Source organism: Pistacia vera, unplaced genomic scaffold (assembly GCF_008641045.1).
Source record: "Pistacia vera cultivar Batoury unplaced genomic scaffold, PisVer_v2 Contig283, whole genome shotgun sequence".
NCBI lineage: Eukaryota > Viridiplantae > Streptophyta > Magnoliopsida > Sapindales > Anacardiaceae > Pistacia > Pistacia vera.
The window spans coordinates 333,368-353,660 of NW_022196094.1; the positions used below are offsets into that span (position 1 = coordinate 333,368).

The window sequence follows — 20,293 nt, forward strand, 5'->3', positions numbered from 1 at the left end:
CTTGGGTGTCACTTGGTTTCCGTAACCAAAAGTCTTCATTTTTGGACATTCACATACAATTAATGTTTCCAAAGCTAAGAACTCAATAGCATTGACCCCTGAGTAGAAACAAGTGAGGCCGTCCAGATTTTCAAGTTCCATGCAATACAAACTACAAAACACAATCTTCGATGTTGATCCACCGTTTTCTCCTTCACTTGTGACCATTTCTTGTATTGTTGAGCAATGTGATAGTTTCAGTTTTCTGAGATTTACTAGAGTTTTGACAATTGACGGATCAAAGAGGTTTTTCAGTTTCTTGCAATAACTTATGGCAATATACGTCAGGTTTCCCAAATTTGGAGAGGTTGTGGCTTGATCATTTGTTCCAAAGATGTCCTCCAAGTTACTACAATAACTTATCTCTATCTTTTCCAAACAACCAAATGTTTGTAGTAGAGCTGGTGAAAATACTTTTACCAACTTCTGGCAATGTTCCAAATTTATTCTCTTCAAGCTATGCAAGCTTACAAATCGAATGTCACCCTTCCAGATATGTGTCATCTTAGGCAGCATGATCAATTCTAGATCCTTCAACGATGAGAACAACTTTGCTTCTCCAGTTACATTCTCAAGCCCTTCAAAATCAAATATATTTAACACTGAATTACAAGCAGATGCTTTGAAAGTTTCAAGATTTTGTAACCTCTGTAACAAATGACTTGGAACAATGGTTACTATCAGATTGCACCATTTCACCTCCAAAAATTTTAATTTACTGAAGGAGTCTGTTGGCAGTGGACCATGACATATTTCAACCAATTTCGGAGTTTTATTGATGCGCAATTCTTCCAAATTGTGGAAAGTTAAGTTCCCGGCCCATTCCGTTGTATTTTGCAGGCTTTCTACCTCACAAGACTTGATAGCAAGAGACTTCAATTCATTCATGCCTTCTTTAGCTAGGTCATGGAAGATTGTATCAAAATTGGGAATTTCACTAAAAAATAAATTCTCACTTCTTTTTAGCAAACTTTTAATCCAATCAAATTTGTCAACAATCTTCATGTGAGAGAGCATCATATTTCTTGCGTACTTATCTGCATCCCAATAATCGTCTTGCACACCTATCTCTAAGATAAAGCTAGATAAGTTTTGGAACGGCATTTTATCAGGTAACAAAATGGGATTTGGCATAAAAATTTGCAAGCTTGATAAATGAGACAAGGCCCTGAGCTCATCAAGCTTAGCGAAAACTTTTCGGGAACCCTGAAAATTCTTGTGCCTAAAACCTTTAATCATGTACAACTCTTCTAATTTATGAAGACAAGATAGGACACCGTGTGATATCAGTGTTAGCTCTCTACACTGTCTCAAGTCTAACAACCTTAGATTACATAATTGGTTAAAGGATGTAGGGATCACTTTGACATTAGAACCAAAAAAACTAAGAATCTCTAGGTTCCTCAGCTCTCCAATTACAGATAAGTCACCCAACTTGCAAAACTTAAGATATAATGTTCTAAGATTTACAAGTAAAGAAAGTGACTTAGGCATCAAAAAAATCCATGTTCGACTCAAGTCTAGAATTTTCAGATCTTTCACTCTTTGAAAGAATTTGTCGGGGACCACCAATTTAGAGTTTTGCTGCAATAGTAAGGATTGCAAGTTTGGACATTCCAACTCCTCAGGTACCTCTCGAATATCATGTGATATCAGGGAGATACTTGTAAAATCTTTAAATGTGTCTCCGCTGGGCCATTCTGTTAGTCTAATGCCATCTTTCACCATGAATGTGTGATTGTATTTAAGTGCTAATGTTAATGCAACAACGTGCACAACATCATGCATTTTTACACTTTCTTCACCACATTCATTGTCATTGATCAAGAGAAAAGATGAGATGAGGGTACTTACTACATTTTGTGTTTTGACTTTGACATCTGCCATTGACGTCATATCTTTGAACCACCGTAGACCCATCCCATAGTGAACTAAATCTTCAACAGGAATTTGGAAATCCTCAGGGAATAAGCTGCAGAATAAGAACATTGATTTTGATTCCTCACATTCTAGACAGTTGTAGCTAAACTCCAGAGCTCTAACTATGCTTTCATTAATCCCTTCAATGTTTGTTGGAGAGGACATTTTAAGTTGCTCTGCTGCATTGCTCCACAAATGCTTGTTCTTATTCTTCAACGCTCTTGCTAAAGTTACAATCGCAATTGGCCAACCATCAGCAACTATCACTTTAGCAAATTGGTTGATATCAGAATCTTCAACATCCAAGCCAACAATGCTCTTGAACAAGTCCCAGGATTCTTGATTTGGTAAGCTTTCAACAGAAAATGTCTTTTGACAAACCATTTCATTACAAACATTTCTGCTTCGTGAGGTGAGTATAATTTTACAACCTCTATGGTTACTCCCAAAAGGAATACCAATCTCATCCAATTCAATTCTTCCCCAAATGTTATCCAATATAACAAGGATTTTATTCTCTTCTTTTATTCTTTTCTTCAGGGAATGTGCTCTTGATGATGTGGCATTGTTATTCAAAATTTTAAAACCTAACATGCGAGCAATATTCCCTTGAATATTCAGAATACTTGGGGTCTTAGTCACAACTGCCATCACTACTGCATCATATAACTTTCTTTCTTTTGCTTGTTTGCCGATTTCTTTGACCATCGTGGTCTTACCCACGCCTCCTATTCCATATATTCCAATTGTGCTGACGTTATCATCCTTCAAGGACCTCACAATTTCCTTCATTATTGATTGTCTTGATTCCAAAGTGTCTGAAAATTCCAAAGATGATCCCTGTAGAAGAGAAGGATGAGACACACCAAATAAAACACAACAAAATTCATTTCATTAAGTTTGACATAAGTTGTATTAAATCTGCGAGTAAACTAAAATTTAACAATACAAATGATTTCAAACTATAGTTTCCAAATATTGTATCAAAAAATTGCAAGTCCTTTTCTTGTTTTGTAGTGTAAAAAAAAAACAAAGAATTGTGTTGGAGCTAACAAAGAGCCAATAGCAACTTTTATACATGCATATAAAAGATACTAACACAGAAAAAAACAAACAAAAAGTGCATTTTGATTTTTAAATTGAAATTTTAAATGAAAGAGAATATAAAAAGAAAATTCTATTACACCTGTTGGTTGATATGAGTATCTCAAAGAAGAACGAGTTGTCTATAAAGTGTTTGATTAAATTCCTAGTCACTCACACCGCAGTGGTATAAATAAATTCTCTAATTTCCCTTCACATTTCAGAAATGATCTAATACCTCCCCTTAAAGCCATTAAGTGACGGTGCGTAAAATTTCGAAGTCTTAAGCCATCCAAAAGGAGCTGCAACCCATGGTGCACTGCCATTGAATCAGTCCCATGCCATGGTGCTGTGCCATATTCACCGCCTCGGTTCATTTCACCTCCGTGAGCAAGAGATGTACGCGACGTCGCAAAGTTAATAAACACCATCTCCTATGAAAACTATGACCGGACACAGCCTGACGCACCGCCTAAAAGCCGAATCGCAAAGTAACTTCTTCGAATTTTTCGGACAAGCGTCAGTGCACCGCCACCAGTTCCACAGTCTCCACGTTTGAATTTGACCACCGATGCTACTGCTGTCGCCTAATGAGCAACCGATCGCTACATATAAGCCTACCAGTAATGGACTGTGGCGAAAAAGGCCAACGAATCATGGTTATCACCGTTCAGATCTACTGAATGGTACCATTTCGTCGTCTGAGGAAATGTCGATCAAGTTCGGCGGTTAACGCAAACGAACAGGTTCCTGAGGGCCAAAATGTAATTGCCATCTTATAAAGGTCATTAGAGGGCAAATATGTAATATTGTGAAGTCCCACATTGCTCCATGTGAAAAGGGGTGTTTGTATTCGGGGTGTTCCGTTTTGGGTACCTTGCACTTTTTTAAGGAACCGGAACCGGAACTAAAACCGACGGTTCCTTGAAATTTGGGACTAGAACTAGAACCAGAACCTACGGTTCCGGTTCTTAGGTACCCAAAACCAGAACCAATAACAACGGTTCTGATTCCGGTTCTGGGTACCTTATAAAATTACAATGACCCTCGAAAAGATTTAAAATGGCAAAAAAACCCTTAAAAACTTACAAATTCCCCCCCACTTGACACTTGTTAACAAAAATAAAATTACAAATTCAAAATTACAAACTCCATTACTTTGTAAAGGTAGATTCTCAAAAGTCAAACCAACTTACTTTAAATGTTATGAAATATAAATATAAATGTATTCAAAATTACAAACTCCATTACTTTGTAAAGGTAGATTCTCAAAAGTCAAACCAACTTACTTTAAATGTTATGAAATATAAATATAAATGTATTCACATTACTTTTTCTACAAAAGTTTTTATTAACCCCCTAATCTTTAATTTTATTTTATATTAGTCTCGGTTCCTGGTTTCGGTTCCGGTTCCTATAGTTAGGAACCGGAACCTCATATAACGGTTCCAAAAATTTGGAACCTGACGATTGGTTCTGGGTAGGAACCGAAACTAAACCCTGGGTACCCGCCGGTTTCAGTTCCAACCAGTTCTTTTAAACACCCCTAGTTTGTATATAGGGGTTTTAGGCCTTAAAGCAACATGATGCGTTTTAGGGGCCAAAAACAAAGTTATGAGGCCTTGTAATGCCAAAACAAACAATATCATGTTGTGTTATTTATAACACGTTATCAGCACGATCGTGATGAGATGTGCTGTGTAGCACCAAAACGGCACGATTGTGATTGAGTGTGTTGTGAAGTCGCCACATCTCTCTGTTTAAGAGGGGGGTACGTGAATATATGGGGTTATAGGTCTTAACCCAACATGACGCGTTTTGGGCTTGAAGCTTAGAAACAAAACCACAAGGCCCTGTAGTTCCAAAACAGATAATAATATGTTGGGCCATTTATAACAAATATTAGATTCTCTAGGAACCTTCGCCACATCTCTCTTGAGAAGAGGGTGTGTGTATATATAGGGTTATAAGCCTTAACCCAACATGATGTGTTTTGGGCCTGAAGCTTAGAAACAAAACCATGAGGCCCTGTACTGTCAAAGTGGACAATGACATGTTGGCCCATTTATAACAAATATTAGATTCTTGTAAACCTTTACCATCAACAAATTGCTCTAAGGAGAGGTATTAGATACTTTATAAAATATGAAGGGAGCTGAGGGAGAGTTTTGCATACTACTGGGTTGTCAGTGATTGAATCTAAAATCTCAAGGGAGATGAGGGATAGCAACCCTATACATCATTAAACGACCTTCACAACATATACATCTTTAAACCATTCCACGTTTTATTAAAACTTTAGAGATTTCTTTTTTTTTTTTTTTCAAATTACACTTATTTTCAAATAAAAACATTGAATAGGAAAAGTAAAACTCCATAACCTATATCTACACTCTAAATTTAATAAACTCGTAAATTAATTTATCTTATATATCCTCATTTTTATATGATAAGTATATATATCTATGTGAATATTAATTGACAGCTGATTGAAATATATTCATGAGAAGTGCCTTTGTATAGTCTTATCACTAATATAATTTTCAAAATGCAAAGATTTTATTTTAGAGACAGATTTAGCCATAAAATTATGTGAGTTAACCTAATTTCCTTAATGAAAAATAATAGGTACAAAAGTAGTCGGAATGTACTAAACTACTAAGTCTACCATGGTTCAGCTTGTTTAATTAGGATGTTAAATTATACTAGTAAACATTAAACTATAAAGCCTAGTATAGTCTAGCATAATCAAACGTGATATGTTTACGTGTCACATCCCATATCACCTAGCAAATGAGGTTGGGATTCGATTTGTAAGGCTTGTTTTGGTTAGGTGGGCCAACATCCTGCCATGGCGGAGGCTAGTAGGCCAAGTCACCTTAAGTCGTGAGCGCAGTGTTGATGGTTTAAGAAATTAGAGTTGCATCTCTACTGCAAGCTATATCTTTTGTCCTGGTGGTAAGCACTTGATTCTAACAAGTAGTATTAGAGCCTCATCATAGGTTTAAGTCCCTTGGAGAGCATAATGCTTGTGGGAAGGTGTTGAGAGGGGATTGCTGGCTAGGTGGCTAGCTCCACATTCTGCCTTGAACCAAGCATATGGGATTGATGGTTTAAAGGAACAAGGTTGCGTCTCTGCTGCAAGCTATAGCTTGTGGCTTCGTACTAAGAGTATTTCCAAAAGACTCTTTATATGACTCAAACTCTTTATTATAAAGAGTTTATTCATAAAAACAAAAGTTCAACTGACTCTTTATTATTTAAATATAAATTAAAGAGTGAGTTTGACTTTCCACATCTAGAGAATTAAATTTCACTCTCTATCCTAATTTTAATTAATAAATTACAAGTTTCTATGTATTTTATTTATTAATTCTCTTTCATATCAAGTCTCTTTTTTGAAAATGCCAAAATGAAGAATCAAAATTTAAAGAGTCACTTGGATTTGAATAAAAATTTTGTTCTTTATACAATAGAACCTCTTTATAGTCATAATGTTGGGACCAATTAAATTTATTACTATAAGGAGGTTATAATTTAATAGAGGTGTAGTTATAAGAATTATTGTTTTGATTTCTTATTTTATAATTCATGTTTTAGTATTATTAGGATTTCAATTCATTGTTTTAGTAATGTTAGGATAGTACAGAAATAGATATCAAAGAGTCACTGTAAAATTGAGTAATCAGATTCGACAATTTCACTACACTAGTCAAATGAATATTAATGTCTTCCTCAATAATCCAAATGAGTAACAAGTCGTGTATGTTTTAACTGAAAGAGAAATCATTACTAGAATTAGACAAGAAAAGGAAGGAGATAATCTTGAGGATGATAGTACGGAAATATAAAAAATTCCATGCCAAAGAGCTCTAAACATGCTTGAGAGCTAGAAATATTATGGCTTCAACAAGGAGGTGTCCATGCTGGCGGCTTATTATGTACCCGCAAGATAAAAGATGTGGTAATAACTCTAAAGTATAAATCATTGTCCTAAACAACTTTAGATAAATATTTTATTTTATCTTAAACCTTTAATATAACATATCATATATTTTTTGCAATATACATATAATTATTACTATGTAGAGGCAAGTTCCTTAAGACGGGACCTAGAAAAATTATAACTTATTACAATGTGAAATTTATTCTTATTTATAACTTGTCTAAGTTGGGACCAGAATTTTTTATGACTACATAGAGGTTATTCCTATACAGAGTATCATTATAGAAAAGTTCTATTGTATTTAGAAATTAATGAAGATGCTTTTTAAAATAAAGAGCACCATTGAAGATGCTCTAAGTGTCTTATCCTAACAGCTTGGGTCCGCATAACTTAGTAGACACGTTTTGGGTGTAGAAGGCTTGTGGGAGGCTTAAAAGCAAACTTGTGCAAGCTTGGTCCAAAATGAACAATTTCTACTTTGTTGGACCCATGATTTGACAAGATATCAGAGCAAGTTCGCTAAACAATATGATTAAGGTGTGACGACCTCATAAGAATGTAAGGTCCATAGAGTACAGAGTTGGTCACATCCCACATCATTTAGCGAAAGAACCTTATGTTCAATTTATAAGGCTTGGGTTCCCATAACTAAGGAGATGTGTTCCTACTTATAACAACTTGGTCCGCATAACCAAGTAGACACGTTTTAGGTGTAGAACGCTTATGCGAAGCTCAAAAGAAAACTTGTATGGGCTAAGGCCCAAAGCGAACAATTTCTACCTAGTTGGACCTAGGGGTGTATACAAACAAAGTCGAGTATCTCATGGCTCAAGCTCGGCTCGCGATGAACAGTAGCAAGCTTGAGTTCAAGCTCAGTCTGACTCGAACTTGAATACTCGTGCTCGAGCTCGAGCTTGCAAGCCAAAAGGGATACTCGAGCTGGTGCTCAATCTCGAGCCTGTTCGAATATCTAATGGAATTTGCAACCAAGAAGAAGAAGCAACGTTATACCACCATTCCAGCCACCAGAAAGAAGATAAAAAACAAAGAATAAAAGACAAAGAAGAAGAGACTGGAGAGAAAAAAAAAAAATGAAAGAAGAGAAAAATGGAAAAAATATAAAAAGAATAGAACAGAATTTGGAGCAAAATGAATAAGAAAGAATGAAAGATGAAGAAGAAGAGATTAGAGAGAAAATAAAAAAGAAAGAATGAAAGAGGAGAAAAAAGAAAAGAAAAAAAAGAAGAGGATCCGGAGAAAAATGAATAAGGAGTGAAAGACGCAGAAGAAGAAACTGGAGAGAAAATAAAAAAAAAAAAGAATGAAAGAGGAGAAAAGAAAAGAAAAAAAAGAAGAAAAGAAAAAGAAATCCAAGTATGTTGTTAGGTTTTTCTATTCTTGAATAACGAAATAGATTTATGATGATTTATTTGTCACTAGATATGTGGAAGAGTGGGAGCAGGTGATTACACGGACGGGTTGGTGGATTGATTTTATAAATGATTACAAGACGATGGACTTGAAGTTTATGGAGAGTGTTTGGTGGGTGTTTGCACATCTTAATGAGAAGAGACTTGTTTATNTTTGAATTTAGAGGGGCAAAAAAGAGAAAGAAGAGATATGGGGAATCGGGGAGAAAAAAAAAATTTATATATTTTGATGGCTCGGCTCGGCTTGGCGAGCAGAGTATTAAGGTGTTTGAACTCGGCTCACCTGTTGAGCTGAGTTGTTCAAACTCAAGCTCGGCTTGACAAAGGTCAAGCTGAGTTTGAACTTTTTTTGAGTCGAGCCTGAGCTGCCTATCAGTGGCTCAGCTCGACTCTCATTCCTAGCTGGACCCATCATTTGACAAGGTATCAAAGCTTACACACTACCCAATAGAATGGGTGTGACAACCTCACAAGAATGTCAGGTACATAAAGTAGAGAGTTTGTGACATCCCACATCACTTACTGAATGAACCTTGGGTTCACATAAATAAGGATAAACGTTTTGGGTGAAGGACAATTGCAAATCGCAAAGTTAAACTTGCGCGGGTCTAAGCCCAAAGCTAATAATATCTTGACAATGGATTAGGGTGTAACAATTGGTATCAAAATCAAAATCAACCAACCGAAAATGTGAGGATAATTTGAAATAAAGCAGAAAGGATGCTAGCGAAGACGTTGGATCTAAAAAGGGTGAATTGTGACATCCCACATCACTTGTGATCTCTTAATCTGTCAAGAAGCATTTTGGGTGAAAGATGTTTTCGTGAAGGCCAAAAGCAAACCCGTTCAAGCCTGGGCCCAAAGTGGACAATATCTTGACAATGGGCCAAGGTGTTAGAATATTATGACATTCCACATCACTTGGAAAAGAGAAGTAAAGGCTAGTTATATACCTTGTAAGTTCCTCAACTGGCGGGAGGCGTTTTAAGTAAAGGACACTTGCATGAAACCCAAAAGCAAACCCGTGGCTTGGGCCGAAAGCGGGCAATATTTATTCTATTTATCATTGACAAGACACATTTATCCCTTACCTGTTTATTTTAGACCAACATTTATCAAGTGACGAATTTGAAAGTAAAAAGATTAATGTGTCGTTCACTGTTTTTGAACCAAAACCATAGACTAAATATAATTAACTCGTAATTAGTGAACCAAAACCACATAGACTAAATGTAATTAACCCCAAATTAGTGAACCAAGACCACATAGATTAAATGTATTTAACCTCTAGTTTTGGTTTGTTCGTGGCCATCAAAGGCCGGCTCAATCTCATTGCAGTTGTAAGAGGTTTCGACAGCTAGTTCGGCTTTATTGCAATTGTCAGATGTCATTTTTATCCTTGGGCAACTGTAGAGAGGTCTTATTTAGCTTCATCGCAACAAGCGTGGCCAAATCTTGCATCATACTGTTGTAAAAGGCCAGATTTGGTAACAAAAATAGTGGGGGAGAAGAAGAATAAGGGAAAATGAGTAAGAAGAAAAGAAGAAAGAGAAAAAAATGGTCATCCCTAGTTTTGGGCTATTTGAAGCCATCAAAGGCCAGTCCAACCTCATCACGGCTATAAGAGGTTTAGATGGCTAGTCCAGCTTCACCGCGGCTGTAAGAGGTCATTTCTAGCCTTTGATAGTTGCGAGGAGGTTGTTTCTAGCCTTGGGCAGTTGCAAGGAGGCCTTGTTCGACCACATCGTAGCCAGAGTGGCTAGATCTTGCATCACCACGACTGGAAGAGGCCATATTTGGTAACATAAATGGTGGGAGAAAAGAAGAAATGGGAAAGGGCAAAAAAAAAAGGGTTAAAAAAAAAAAAAAAATTGAAGAAGAAAGCGAGAACAAGATAAAACAAGGTAAGAGTTTTCTAATGAATACAAAAGGTCAATAATAGCTTTTCTAATGAATACAAAAGGTCGATAATAGCATCACATTAAACTTTGTTTACTGTTGAAACAATAAATTTTAACGAAATCAGGGTTGAGATCCAATTTTTTAAACTAGCAGGGCTTTGGGATTACTGCACCATACCCTTGGGGACTTGCAAACTATTCTTATTTAGACATCATCAATTTAGAAAATAAACACATCATATATGTTAACCAATCAAGTACTAAGTAGAACTAAATTCTATCCAAGTGTTAAACAAATAAATAAGCTACAAGATAAGAAGAGTGATTTTACCTCCTCGCTTTCAGAATCATTGTGGCTAGCCGTGGAACTTGGAAATGATACAGGTGGAGGAGGGGCAAGATGAGACACATTATCGAATTTTCCCTCCTCTTGGAGTTGGAAAATCTTGAAAGCCTTCTTTGTTGCCTCCTTACTCAGTTTGTAACGTGACCTGATATTGAGGCACATCTTTGCTTTGGCTTCATCTTCCAAAACAATTTTAGCTTCTGCAGTAATTTTATCAACTTCTGCAATCCAGTCTCGAACACCAGTTTCAATAATTTCTCCATTTCTTTCAGCAGCTTCAACCTTTCGTTGCAATCTATTTCTGCTAGCTCCGAGTGTCTTAGTTTGCTCTCTTAATTCTTCAATGTTGTCCCTGTAATGGAGCACGTGACGAAGCCGGTGGCGTGCTAGACCCCACAGGCTACCCATTTTCTCGGTGTTTGTAATTAACTGTTGAACGATTGTAGTTGAATAAGGATAATGCGTAGGACTTCAAGCAATGGAGTTGGACAATTTTATGGGTTAATGTGAAGAAAAGGTAGGAGGTTAGCAGGTGCCTTTTTTTCGACTTCTTCCTTTAGAACTGTCTAAATAATGCTGGGCACAAATATTCATGAATAAACAATGAATTAAATTCTAAGAAAGAAATGGGTAAAAATAAAATCAGAAAGCATGTTGTGCTGTACTTTAATTAATATAATCAAAGAGAAAGGTTCCATCCTTAAAGCAATTCATGTATTTCATGAAGCTAGAGAACATAATTTCAGTAAAAGTTACCAAAATTTGGATATAATTTCAAAAAAAAAAAAAAAAAAAAAAGTGAACGATGAGGCTGATGAAAAATAAAATGTAAAAATCTTATATGAAAATTCAAAGAAATTTACATTATCTTCTGAGGTTTATAACAATTAATTACCTTCCCTATAGTTTCCGAAATTGCATTTGGTCCCTTGGTTATACGAATTATCCAATTACCTCCCTTGCTGTAAACTTTTGCTATTAAATCTAACTGTTGACTGAGTTTGATTGTTAAATGACAATATTACCCTTAATTTAAAAAAAAATTCAAAAGAAAACCTAAAAATTTTGAAATTTTTTCTTAAAATAACCAAAAAAATCTTTAAATTATGTAAAATTCATTAAAAAAATTAAAATCATAAAACATTTTTTTGGACTAATTCATAAAAACCTACCAAGTTCAATTTAAAAAAAAAAAATTATATTTTTTTGGGTTTTTTAATTTTTTTTTTTTATGTTTTACATAATTTTATTGAATTTTGCATGTGAAGTTGAATTTTTTTTTTTTGAATTTACGTATTTTTTCTTAAAAATATATTTCAAGTGTTTCAAGTTGATTACCGACTTCTTTAAAAATATGAATTAATTACAGCTTCGGCTCAGAAGATGTTTATAAAAACATGTTTTAGGTGAAACTAGATTATCATGTCATGTATCACTCTTTAAAAATATATTTCAAGTGTTTCTTTAATGACCAAAATAGGTTTTCTTTTTATTTTTTTAAAAAAGTTTTAAAATAGATATAATAAGTTTTTAATTATTTGATAATATATTTGCTAATAGAAAACACTTTTATTATGTAAAAAAATGATCATATTTTTGTTTTTATTATTATTTTGAATGTGATGAGAAAAATGGTCGTTAATCTCACCTAGAAAATATAAAATTTCTTCGATTACATATTATCTTATAACGAGAAAGTATGATAGAGAATTGCATCTTTTTGTGTAATGGTATATAATTGGTATATAACAGTTCACTTTATGATCATTAAGGAGTTAGCTGAATGGTTAGACCTCTGTTTTGTTCCCATATTAATATATGGGGTTTAAGTCTTCTCATGAACACCTACATGTTATGTTACTATAAAAATAGTATTTTGGGGAAGTTACCAAAGTATTAATTCCAGCGATGCAAGAAAACAGATAGAAATATTTATGCAGAAAGCAGGCAGGATCTATCAATTGATTTTTTTTTTTTTTTTTTTTTTTTCACACTACCACTAATTCAATCAAGCAACAAACGAATTTTTATACAAACTATCTTAATTTTTACGCAAAGGGTAATGATCAATGCCTAGCATTTATGAATTAACATAAGATTAACCTTGGATGATTTAATTTCATAAGATGAACTTTGGATGGATAAAAATTAGTCACCAGGTTTATGAATTAATTAATGATCAATGCCTAGCCTTTATCATAATTAAAGTATAGCATAACAACAAGAAATTAAATAATCTATATTAATTTACAGATTATAAAAGTTTGGAACGCATTTAATATTTTTGCCTTTGCTCTCATCTCAAGGCTGCTTTATTAATTCCATCCTAATTAAATTAATGATATGAGCAAGTTTAATAATCTCTTAATTATTTCTTCTCCATTCTCTTCCTAACAACACAGAAGGAATCTTGAAGAGTAACATTTTTATCTAATAATATATTTCCTATAAAAATAAAGGATGAGGCATTGAGGATAGTGAAAAATGCAGAAGTTGTAAACTAAATGTGAAAATCTATGAAAATTCATAGAAAATTACTTTATTTCTGACTAAAGTACGAAATGTTTCATGTTATATGTACTGTTGTGTTTACAACAGAACATAATTTTAGTAAAAGTTACCAAAATTTGGATTAATTTAAAAAAAAAAAAAAATGAGGCTGATGAAAAATAAAATGTAAAATCTTTAATGAAAATTCAATAAATTTACATTATTTTTAATACACTTCCCTGTAGTTTCCGAAATCGCCGTTGGTCCCTGGTTGTGCGAATTATCCAATTACCTCCTTGCCGTAAACTTTTCCCATTAAATCTAACTGTTGGCTATTGATTGTAAATGACAATATAACCTTCCTTTTAAAAAAATTCAAAAGAAAAACCTAAAATTTCTTAAAATACCAAAAAAAAATCTTAAAAGTATGTTAAAATCGTAAAAAAAAAATTAAAATCATAAAATTTTTTGGACAAATTAATCAAAACCTACGAGGTCAATTTAAATTTTTTTTTTAATTTTTTTTTTAGGTTTTAATTGTTTTTATGCTTTACATAATTTTATTCAATTTGCATGTGAAGTTGATTTTTTTTTTTAATTTACATATTTTCTTAATTTCTTAGCAACTCATTTTTAGGGGTAATTTCGTTATGCAAAAAGTCAGTCAAGATTTATATTTAACAGCAAAATCTAAGAGGAGATAGTTGGATATTCACACAACGAAATGACTAATTCATCAATTTCGGAAACCACAGAGATTTTTCAGTAAGGTATGAAATTTGAACCAGCGTACAAACCCACTTCATTTATTTTTTATTTTTATAGCCGTAATCTTTTCGAATTCATTTACCTCTTGCCTTTGCTCTCAACTTAAGGCTATGCTTAATTCCATCTTGAAATAATCTGAGCAAGTTTAATATCTCTTCAAACTTTAGAATCCTATTAAGAATAGTATTTTATATATTATCTATAAAAAGAGTTAAATCCTATAAAACTTATATAAGATAGAGTACAATAAAAGACAAGACCATAGTTAGATACTTTTGTCTGGAGATAAGAATTTGTGTCAGCTACTAACATTTAATATATGATACAATGCAACTTTATTCTCATGTACGAACTGAGCAAGTTACGAATTTTCCTTTACTTTAATTTTAAAAATTATTAACAGCTTTGGCTTTGTTAATTATTTTCGGCCTAATAATTAAGTTTAGGACTGGCAAAGTAGAAAAGATGGGTGCTTTAACAAGGAGAAAGAGAAAGAAGAAAAGTAAATTCTTGTTCTTAGTTTGTTATCGTTGGCTTTTGCAAATAAACAAATAAAGTGCTTGAATTAACATATTACAGATGTTATTAAAATCTGAATTAGTTACAGCTTCGGCTGAGAAGATGTTATGAAAACATGTTTTAGGTGAAAATAGTATCATATATTTCAAGTGTTTCTTAATGACCAAATAGGTTTTCCTTTTTAAAAAAAAAAAAAGTTATAAATAAGTTCTTAATTCTTTCATAAATATTTGCTATTACAAAACACTTATTATGTAAAAAATGATCAGTTTTTTTGTTTTTTTGTTTTTTTTTTTGAATGTGATGAGAAAAATGGCCATTAATCTCATTTAGAAAAAATAAAATTTCTTCACATCCCGTATTATCTTATAATGAGAAGGTATAAAAGAGAATTGCATCTTTTCTGTAATGGTATAAAATTGGTACCAACGAATTCTCTTATAAACCATTAAGGAGTTAGATGAATGGTCGGATCTCTGATTTGTTCTCATATTAACATATATATGGGGTTTAAGTCTTCTCATGAACACCTACATATATGTTACTGTAAAAATAGTATTTCGGGAAATTACCATAATATTAATTCCAGCGATGCAGGAAAAAATATAGAAATATTTATGCAGAAAGCACACAGGATCTATAGACTGATTTTTTTTTCGCACTACCACTAATTCAAACAAGCAACAAACAAATTTTTATACAAACCATCTTAATTTTACACAGAGTAATGATCAATGCCAGCATTTATGAATTAACATAGGATTAACCTTGGATGGACAAAAATTAGTACCAGGTTTATGAATTAATTAAGATCAATGCCTAGCCTTTATCATAAGTAAAGTATAGCATAACAAGAAGAAATAATTAAACAATATTATTAATTACAGATTAGACAAGTTTGGAACGCATTTAATATCTTTGCCCTTGCTCTCAACTCAAGGCTGCTTAATTAATTCCATCTTAATTAAATTAATGATATGAGCAAGTTTAATAATCTCTAATATTATGAATTTGGATGTGAAATTAATTTTTTCTTTTTTAATTTACAATTCTTCTTAATTTATGTAACTAATTTTTATGGGTAATTTTGTTACTGCACAAAGTCAGTCAACAAGTTATATTTAACAGCAAAATCTGAAGGCTGGGGACGTAGTTGTATTATTCGCATAACCAAAGGGACCACTTGGTCAATTTCAGAAACCCAGGGAAGGCAATTGGTTTAAACCCTCATTTTCTTAGTAAAGTATGAAATTTGAACTAGCGTTAAAACACCACTTCAATTTTTTATAGCCGTTTTTTAAATTCATCTTTAAATGATTACATCTTTGCCTTTGCTCTCAACTCAAGGCTTTGCTTAATTCCATCTAAAACGGTCTTAGCAAGTTATTATTCTCTTCAAACTTTAAGATGGAACACAAAAGCAACTTTAAGATTAGATCTATCAAACACTTTCGATTTTTTTTTTAAGTTAATTATTTTTAAGTTGGAAAAAAATTGATTAAACTTAAGTTACATAATCCCATACCAACCTTTATATATATATATATATATGCAATTGTTCTCGGTTAGAATCATGAGATTGTGGAGCCAAATCCAAGTGAAATTAGGATTGAATAGGGACATGAGTTTTCTAAGAAATACAATTAAGAATGAGAATATAAATTGTTTTAGGAATTAAAATAAAAGCCCTATTAGGATAAGAGATTTGAATCCTAATATAAATAGCATGTCATGCATTTCTATAAAAATGGGTTATCAGACTTTTCAAGACTAATTGTGTGGAAAATCCATTTTCTTTCAACAATTACATTGGAAAGAAATCTTCAAGAGTTGCACATACTTTTGCTTTAATTTTAAATATGATACAATGTAACTTTATTCTCATGTACATGAGCAAGTTAAGAATTTTTCCTTTGCTTTAATTTTAAAAAATTTACTTTGTAAATAAATATAATTCCTTGATTTATGTAATCTTCTACAGATGGGAAAAGTAGAAAACGTAGGGACATTATTAATAGCTTTGGCTTTCTTAATTATTTCTTTGTCTAATAATTAAGTTTTAAGACTGGCAAAGTAGTAGAAATGATGGTTGCTTTAACAAAATCATAATCAATAATAATAATAATATATATTATTATTATTATTTTATTTTTTTAAAGAAAAAGAAGAAAAGTAAATTCTTGTCCTATTTTAACAAAATCACAACAAGAATCTGTAAAGTTTTAGGATATATATAATATATATATAAAGAAAAAGAAAAATATTATGGTAAAATACTAAAATGTGATTGAAGGATTAAAAATGGAAAAAGAGATCAAATTTTTAATCCTTCAATCACATTTTAGTATTTTACCTAATTTTTCTTTTTCTTTATATATATATATATATATATATATAATATATATATATAATATATATATTATATATTATATATATATCATCCTGAGGTACAGGTTATATGATAGGCATTTTAAGTTTAGATTTCCTTTATTTGACATGGTGGAATATGTTGGACACGTGATACTATGTAATTGGTCATCAAAGGTTTAATTAAAAACTTGATTATTGTTAGACAAGTGACATCATGTAATTGGGTCATCAAAGGTCTAAATAAAAACTTGATTATGTTGAACACGAGACGTCTGTAATTGGGGCATCCAAAGGTCTAATTAAAAACTTATTAATTTTCACATAAACTGACACGTGGCATCATGTAATTAGACCATCCAAAAGTCTAATTAAATACTTAATTAATTTTCATATAAACACCGACTCTTCACATTTACATTTACATTATTTCACTTAAACACAGACTCTTGACATTCCATTCATAATCTTGCGGCATAGGCTATATGATGATCATTTTGAAACTTTAGATTTCCTTATTTTGATACGTAGGAAGGTTGGACACGTGACATCATGTAATTGGGGCATCAAAAGATATTCTTTATTTTGACATGATGGAATATTATTAGACACATGGTATCATGTAATGGGTCATCCAAAGGTAATTCTTTATTTTGACTGGTGGAATATTGTTGGATACGTGTATCCACGTAATTGGGTCATCCAAATGTCTAATTAAAAACTTGATTATTGTTGGACATGTGATATCATGTAATTGGGGCATCCAAAGGTCTAATTAAAAACTTATTAATTTTCACATGAACTTGGACATGTGGCATCATGTAATTGGGCGGTCTAATTAAATACTTGATTAATTTTCACATAAACACGGACTCTTCTCATTTGCATTTACATTAATTTCGCATAAACACTCTCTTGACATTCCATTCAAATACAAACGCTAAAGAAAAATGGATGTATAGGAGCACATGGAGTAGCAACGTTGCAGGGATACAAATACAGTGGAGTTGACCATGCCAAATATGTATTGCAACCTTTTTGGAGTCGTTTCGTCAAAATCTTCCCTCTATGGATGCCGTATGTTTCTTTTTTCTTTCTTTAATTAATCTCTTCCTTTTGTTTTCTTTTATTTTGTTCCATTACATATGTTTTTTTACACCTCTTTTGTTTTTGTTTCTTTGTTTGTTTCGGGACTTTCTTCAGACCAAACATAGTAAGATAATTTTTAATCAAGCTTTAGTTTGTGTTTTGAAGTGTTTGTAGGGAAGATGTAAGATTAAAGACTAAATTTACAAATCATCATCATTATTATTCTATAAAATGCGGAATAGTTATTTACATACCTCTGTTAGGGTCTGGTGTAATTCCTGCCATTGTTATTCACTTCCACAAATGACTCAATCGACTAATTCACTTTAGAACTTTTGGGTGTTTTTCTTAGACTCACAATTAGAGAAACTAATCCCTAATTATATAATCACCACCCAAGATCTCAAGTGGTTACTAAGGTGGTTACCTTAAGTTACATCAACTTCCTAATGGAAGTGGATTGTAACTACCCATAACTAAGTGGCAATTAATAGGCTCCCACTTGACCCATTATTTGCTACGTGATATAAAAGAGTGAATTGACTTTGATATATGGTCATACATAGAACTTTAGTTCACTTTTAATGGGCTTATCACATCTATTATAAGAGTACAGGTCATGAATCATGGTGATATATACCTTATTACCAGAACACTCCTTTCTATGCATTACATGAATTGTTCATTTTATGATGAGTGACAACCAAACTTTATTAAATAAAATTCAATCATCTATTCGTGGGTCAACTTTATTGCCTTAAATGTAATAGGCATTTTTCATTATCAAAACTATATGTATACACAAAATTAATAACAGGAAATTTCAATTGAAATCGTCAAGTTTACATTTGTAAAGTCTTAGAAATAATTATTAACACAATGATTTATACAAACCCATATGGCTTACATGAGCCCAAACACTTTTGGTGGAAGACCTTTGGTGAAGGGATCAACGATCATATCATTTGTGCCAATATGTTCAATTGATACATGATGATCTCGAACATCTTCTTTAACTACAAAATACTTTATTTCTATGTGACGACACGGACCTACTGAACATGTGTTATTAGAGAAGTGCACAGCTATTGTATTATCACAAAATATTTCTATTGTTCTTTCTATTGATGAGACCACCTTTAAATCTGTGATAAACTGTCTCAACCACGATACCTAAGGAATTGCTTCATAACATGCTACTACTTCAGCTTCCATTATGGAAGAAGCTGTCTTAGGCTATTTTACACTACACCAAGAAACTCCTCCTCCAGCAAAGAGAAATATGAAGCCTGAGATAGACTTTCTTGTGTCTTGACATTGAGCATAATCTGAATCTGAATATCCAATTAACTTCAAGTCATCAACGTGCTTATAGACAAGTATGTGATCTTTTGTCCCTTGAAGATCTACCTTTTTTACTGTTGTCTAGTGGACCGGACCAGGATTTTGTTAGAAACTACCCAGAACTCCCACTACATATGAAATGTCAAAGTCTTGTGCAGACTTGACCATAATTTGGACTTCCTATTGTAGAAGCATAGGGAATATTCTTCATGGATTGATGCTTGAAACCAGTCTTTGGATATTGTTCAAGACTAAGCTTGTCTCATTTAACAATAGGTGCTACACTTGATGAACAATGTTTCATATTGAAGCGCTCCAAAACTTTTTCAATATAGCTTCGTTGAGACAATCCTAAGGTCTTTAATGACTTGTCTCGGTGAATCTTTATGCATAAGACATATAAAGCTTCACTCATATCCTTCATATCGAAGTTTTGAGCTAGAAACTGTTTTGTTTCATATAGCAATCCAAGATCATTGCTAGCTAAGAGAATGTCATCCACATATAGTAAAAGTATGATAAAACTACCTTCTTTTATCTTGATGTCAATACACTAATCAACTCGATTTTCTATAAAGCCAAATGCCGAAATAGTTTTATCAAACTTTAAATACCATTGCCTAGAAGCTTGCTTCAGGCCATATATGGATCTCTTGAGTTTACAAACTAAATGATCTCCTTTGTCAGAAGTGAATCCTTTAGGTTGATTCATATATACCTCCTCTTCCAAATCGCCATTTAGAAATGCAGTTTTGACATTCATTTGATGTAACTCAAGATCATAATGAGTTACTAATGCCAAAATTATTTGCAAAGAATCTTTTCTAGATACTAGAGAGAAGGTTTCGTGATGATTGATTATAGCTTTCTGGTATAACCTTTCGCTACAAGTCGGACCTTGTATCTATCGATTCTACTTTGTGAGTCACGTTTTGTTTTATTGACCCACTCACACCCCACAATAGAAGCATTTTTTTAGGTAGATCAACAAGATCCCAAACCTTATTCTTTGCCATAGATTCCATTTCATCTTTCATGGCATTATACCATG

The 20,293-nt window shown here is 32.7% G+C and overlaps 1 protein-coding gene across 1 annotated transcript; it reads right to left on the reverse strand.

Annotated features, from left to right (window-relative positions):
- Nucleotides 1–8: 8 nt before the first annotated feature.
- On the reverse strand, nt 9–11,073 carry LOC116134131 (disease resistance protein At4g27190-like). Its single transcript, XM_031419818.1, has 3 exons — nt 10,651–11,073; nt 149–2,799; nt 9–33 (listed from the first exon to the last, which is right to left on the reverse strand). The coding sequence occupies exons 1-3, from the start codon at nt 11,071–11,073 to the stop codon at nt 9–11; spliced, it is 3,099 nt and encodes a 1,032-aa protein (XP_031275678.1).
- Between the last annotated feature and the right edge of the window lie 9,220 nt (nt 11,074–20,293).

Excerpts from the sequence above, each read along its gene's own strand:
- LOC116134131 (XM_031419818.1), bottom strand. The coding sequence starts at position 11,073 with ATGGGTAGCCTGTGGGGTCTAGCACGCCACCGGCTTCGTCACGTGCTC. Across the intron at positions 2,800-10,650 it reads ATGATTCTGAAAGCGAGGAG|GGATCATCTTTGGAATTTTC; the intron begins GTAAAATCACTC and ends TCTCTTCTACAG. Across the intron at positions 34-148 it reads AAGATTGTGTTTTGTAGTTT|ACTTTTGGTTACGGAAACCA; the intron begins GTATTGCATGGA and ends CCAAAAATGAAG.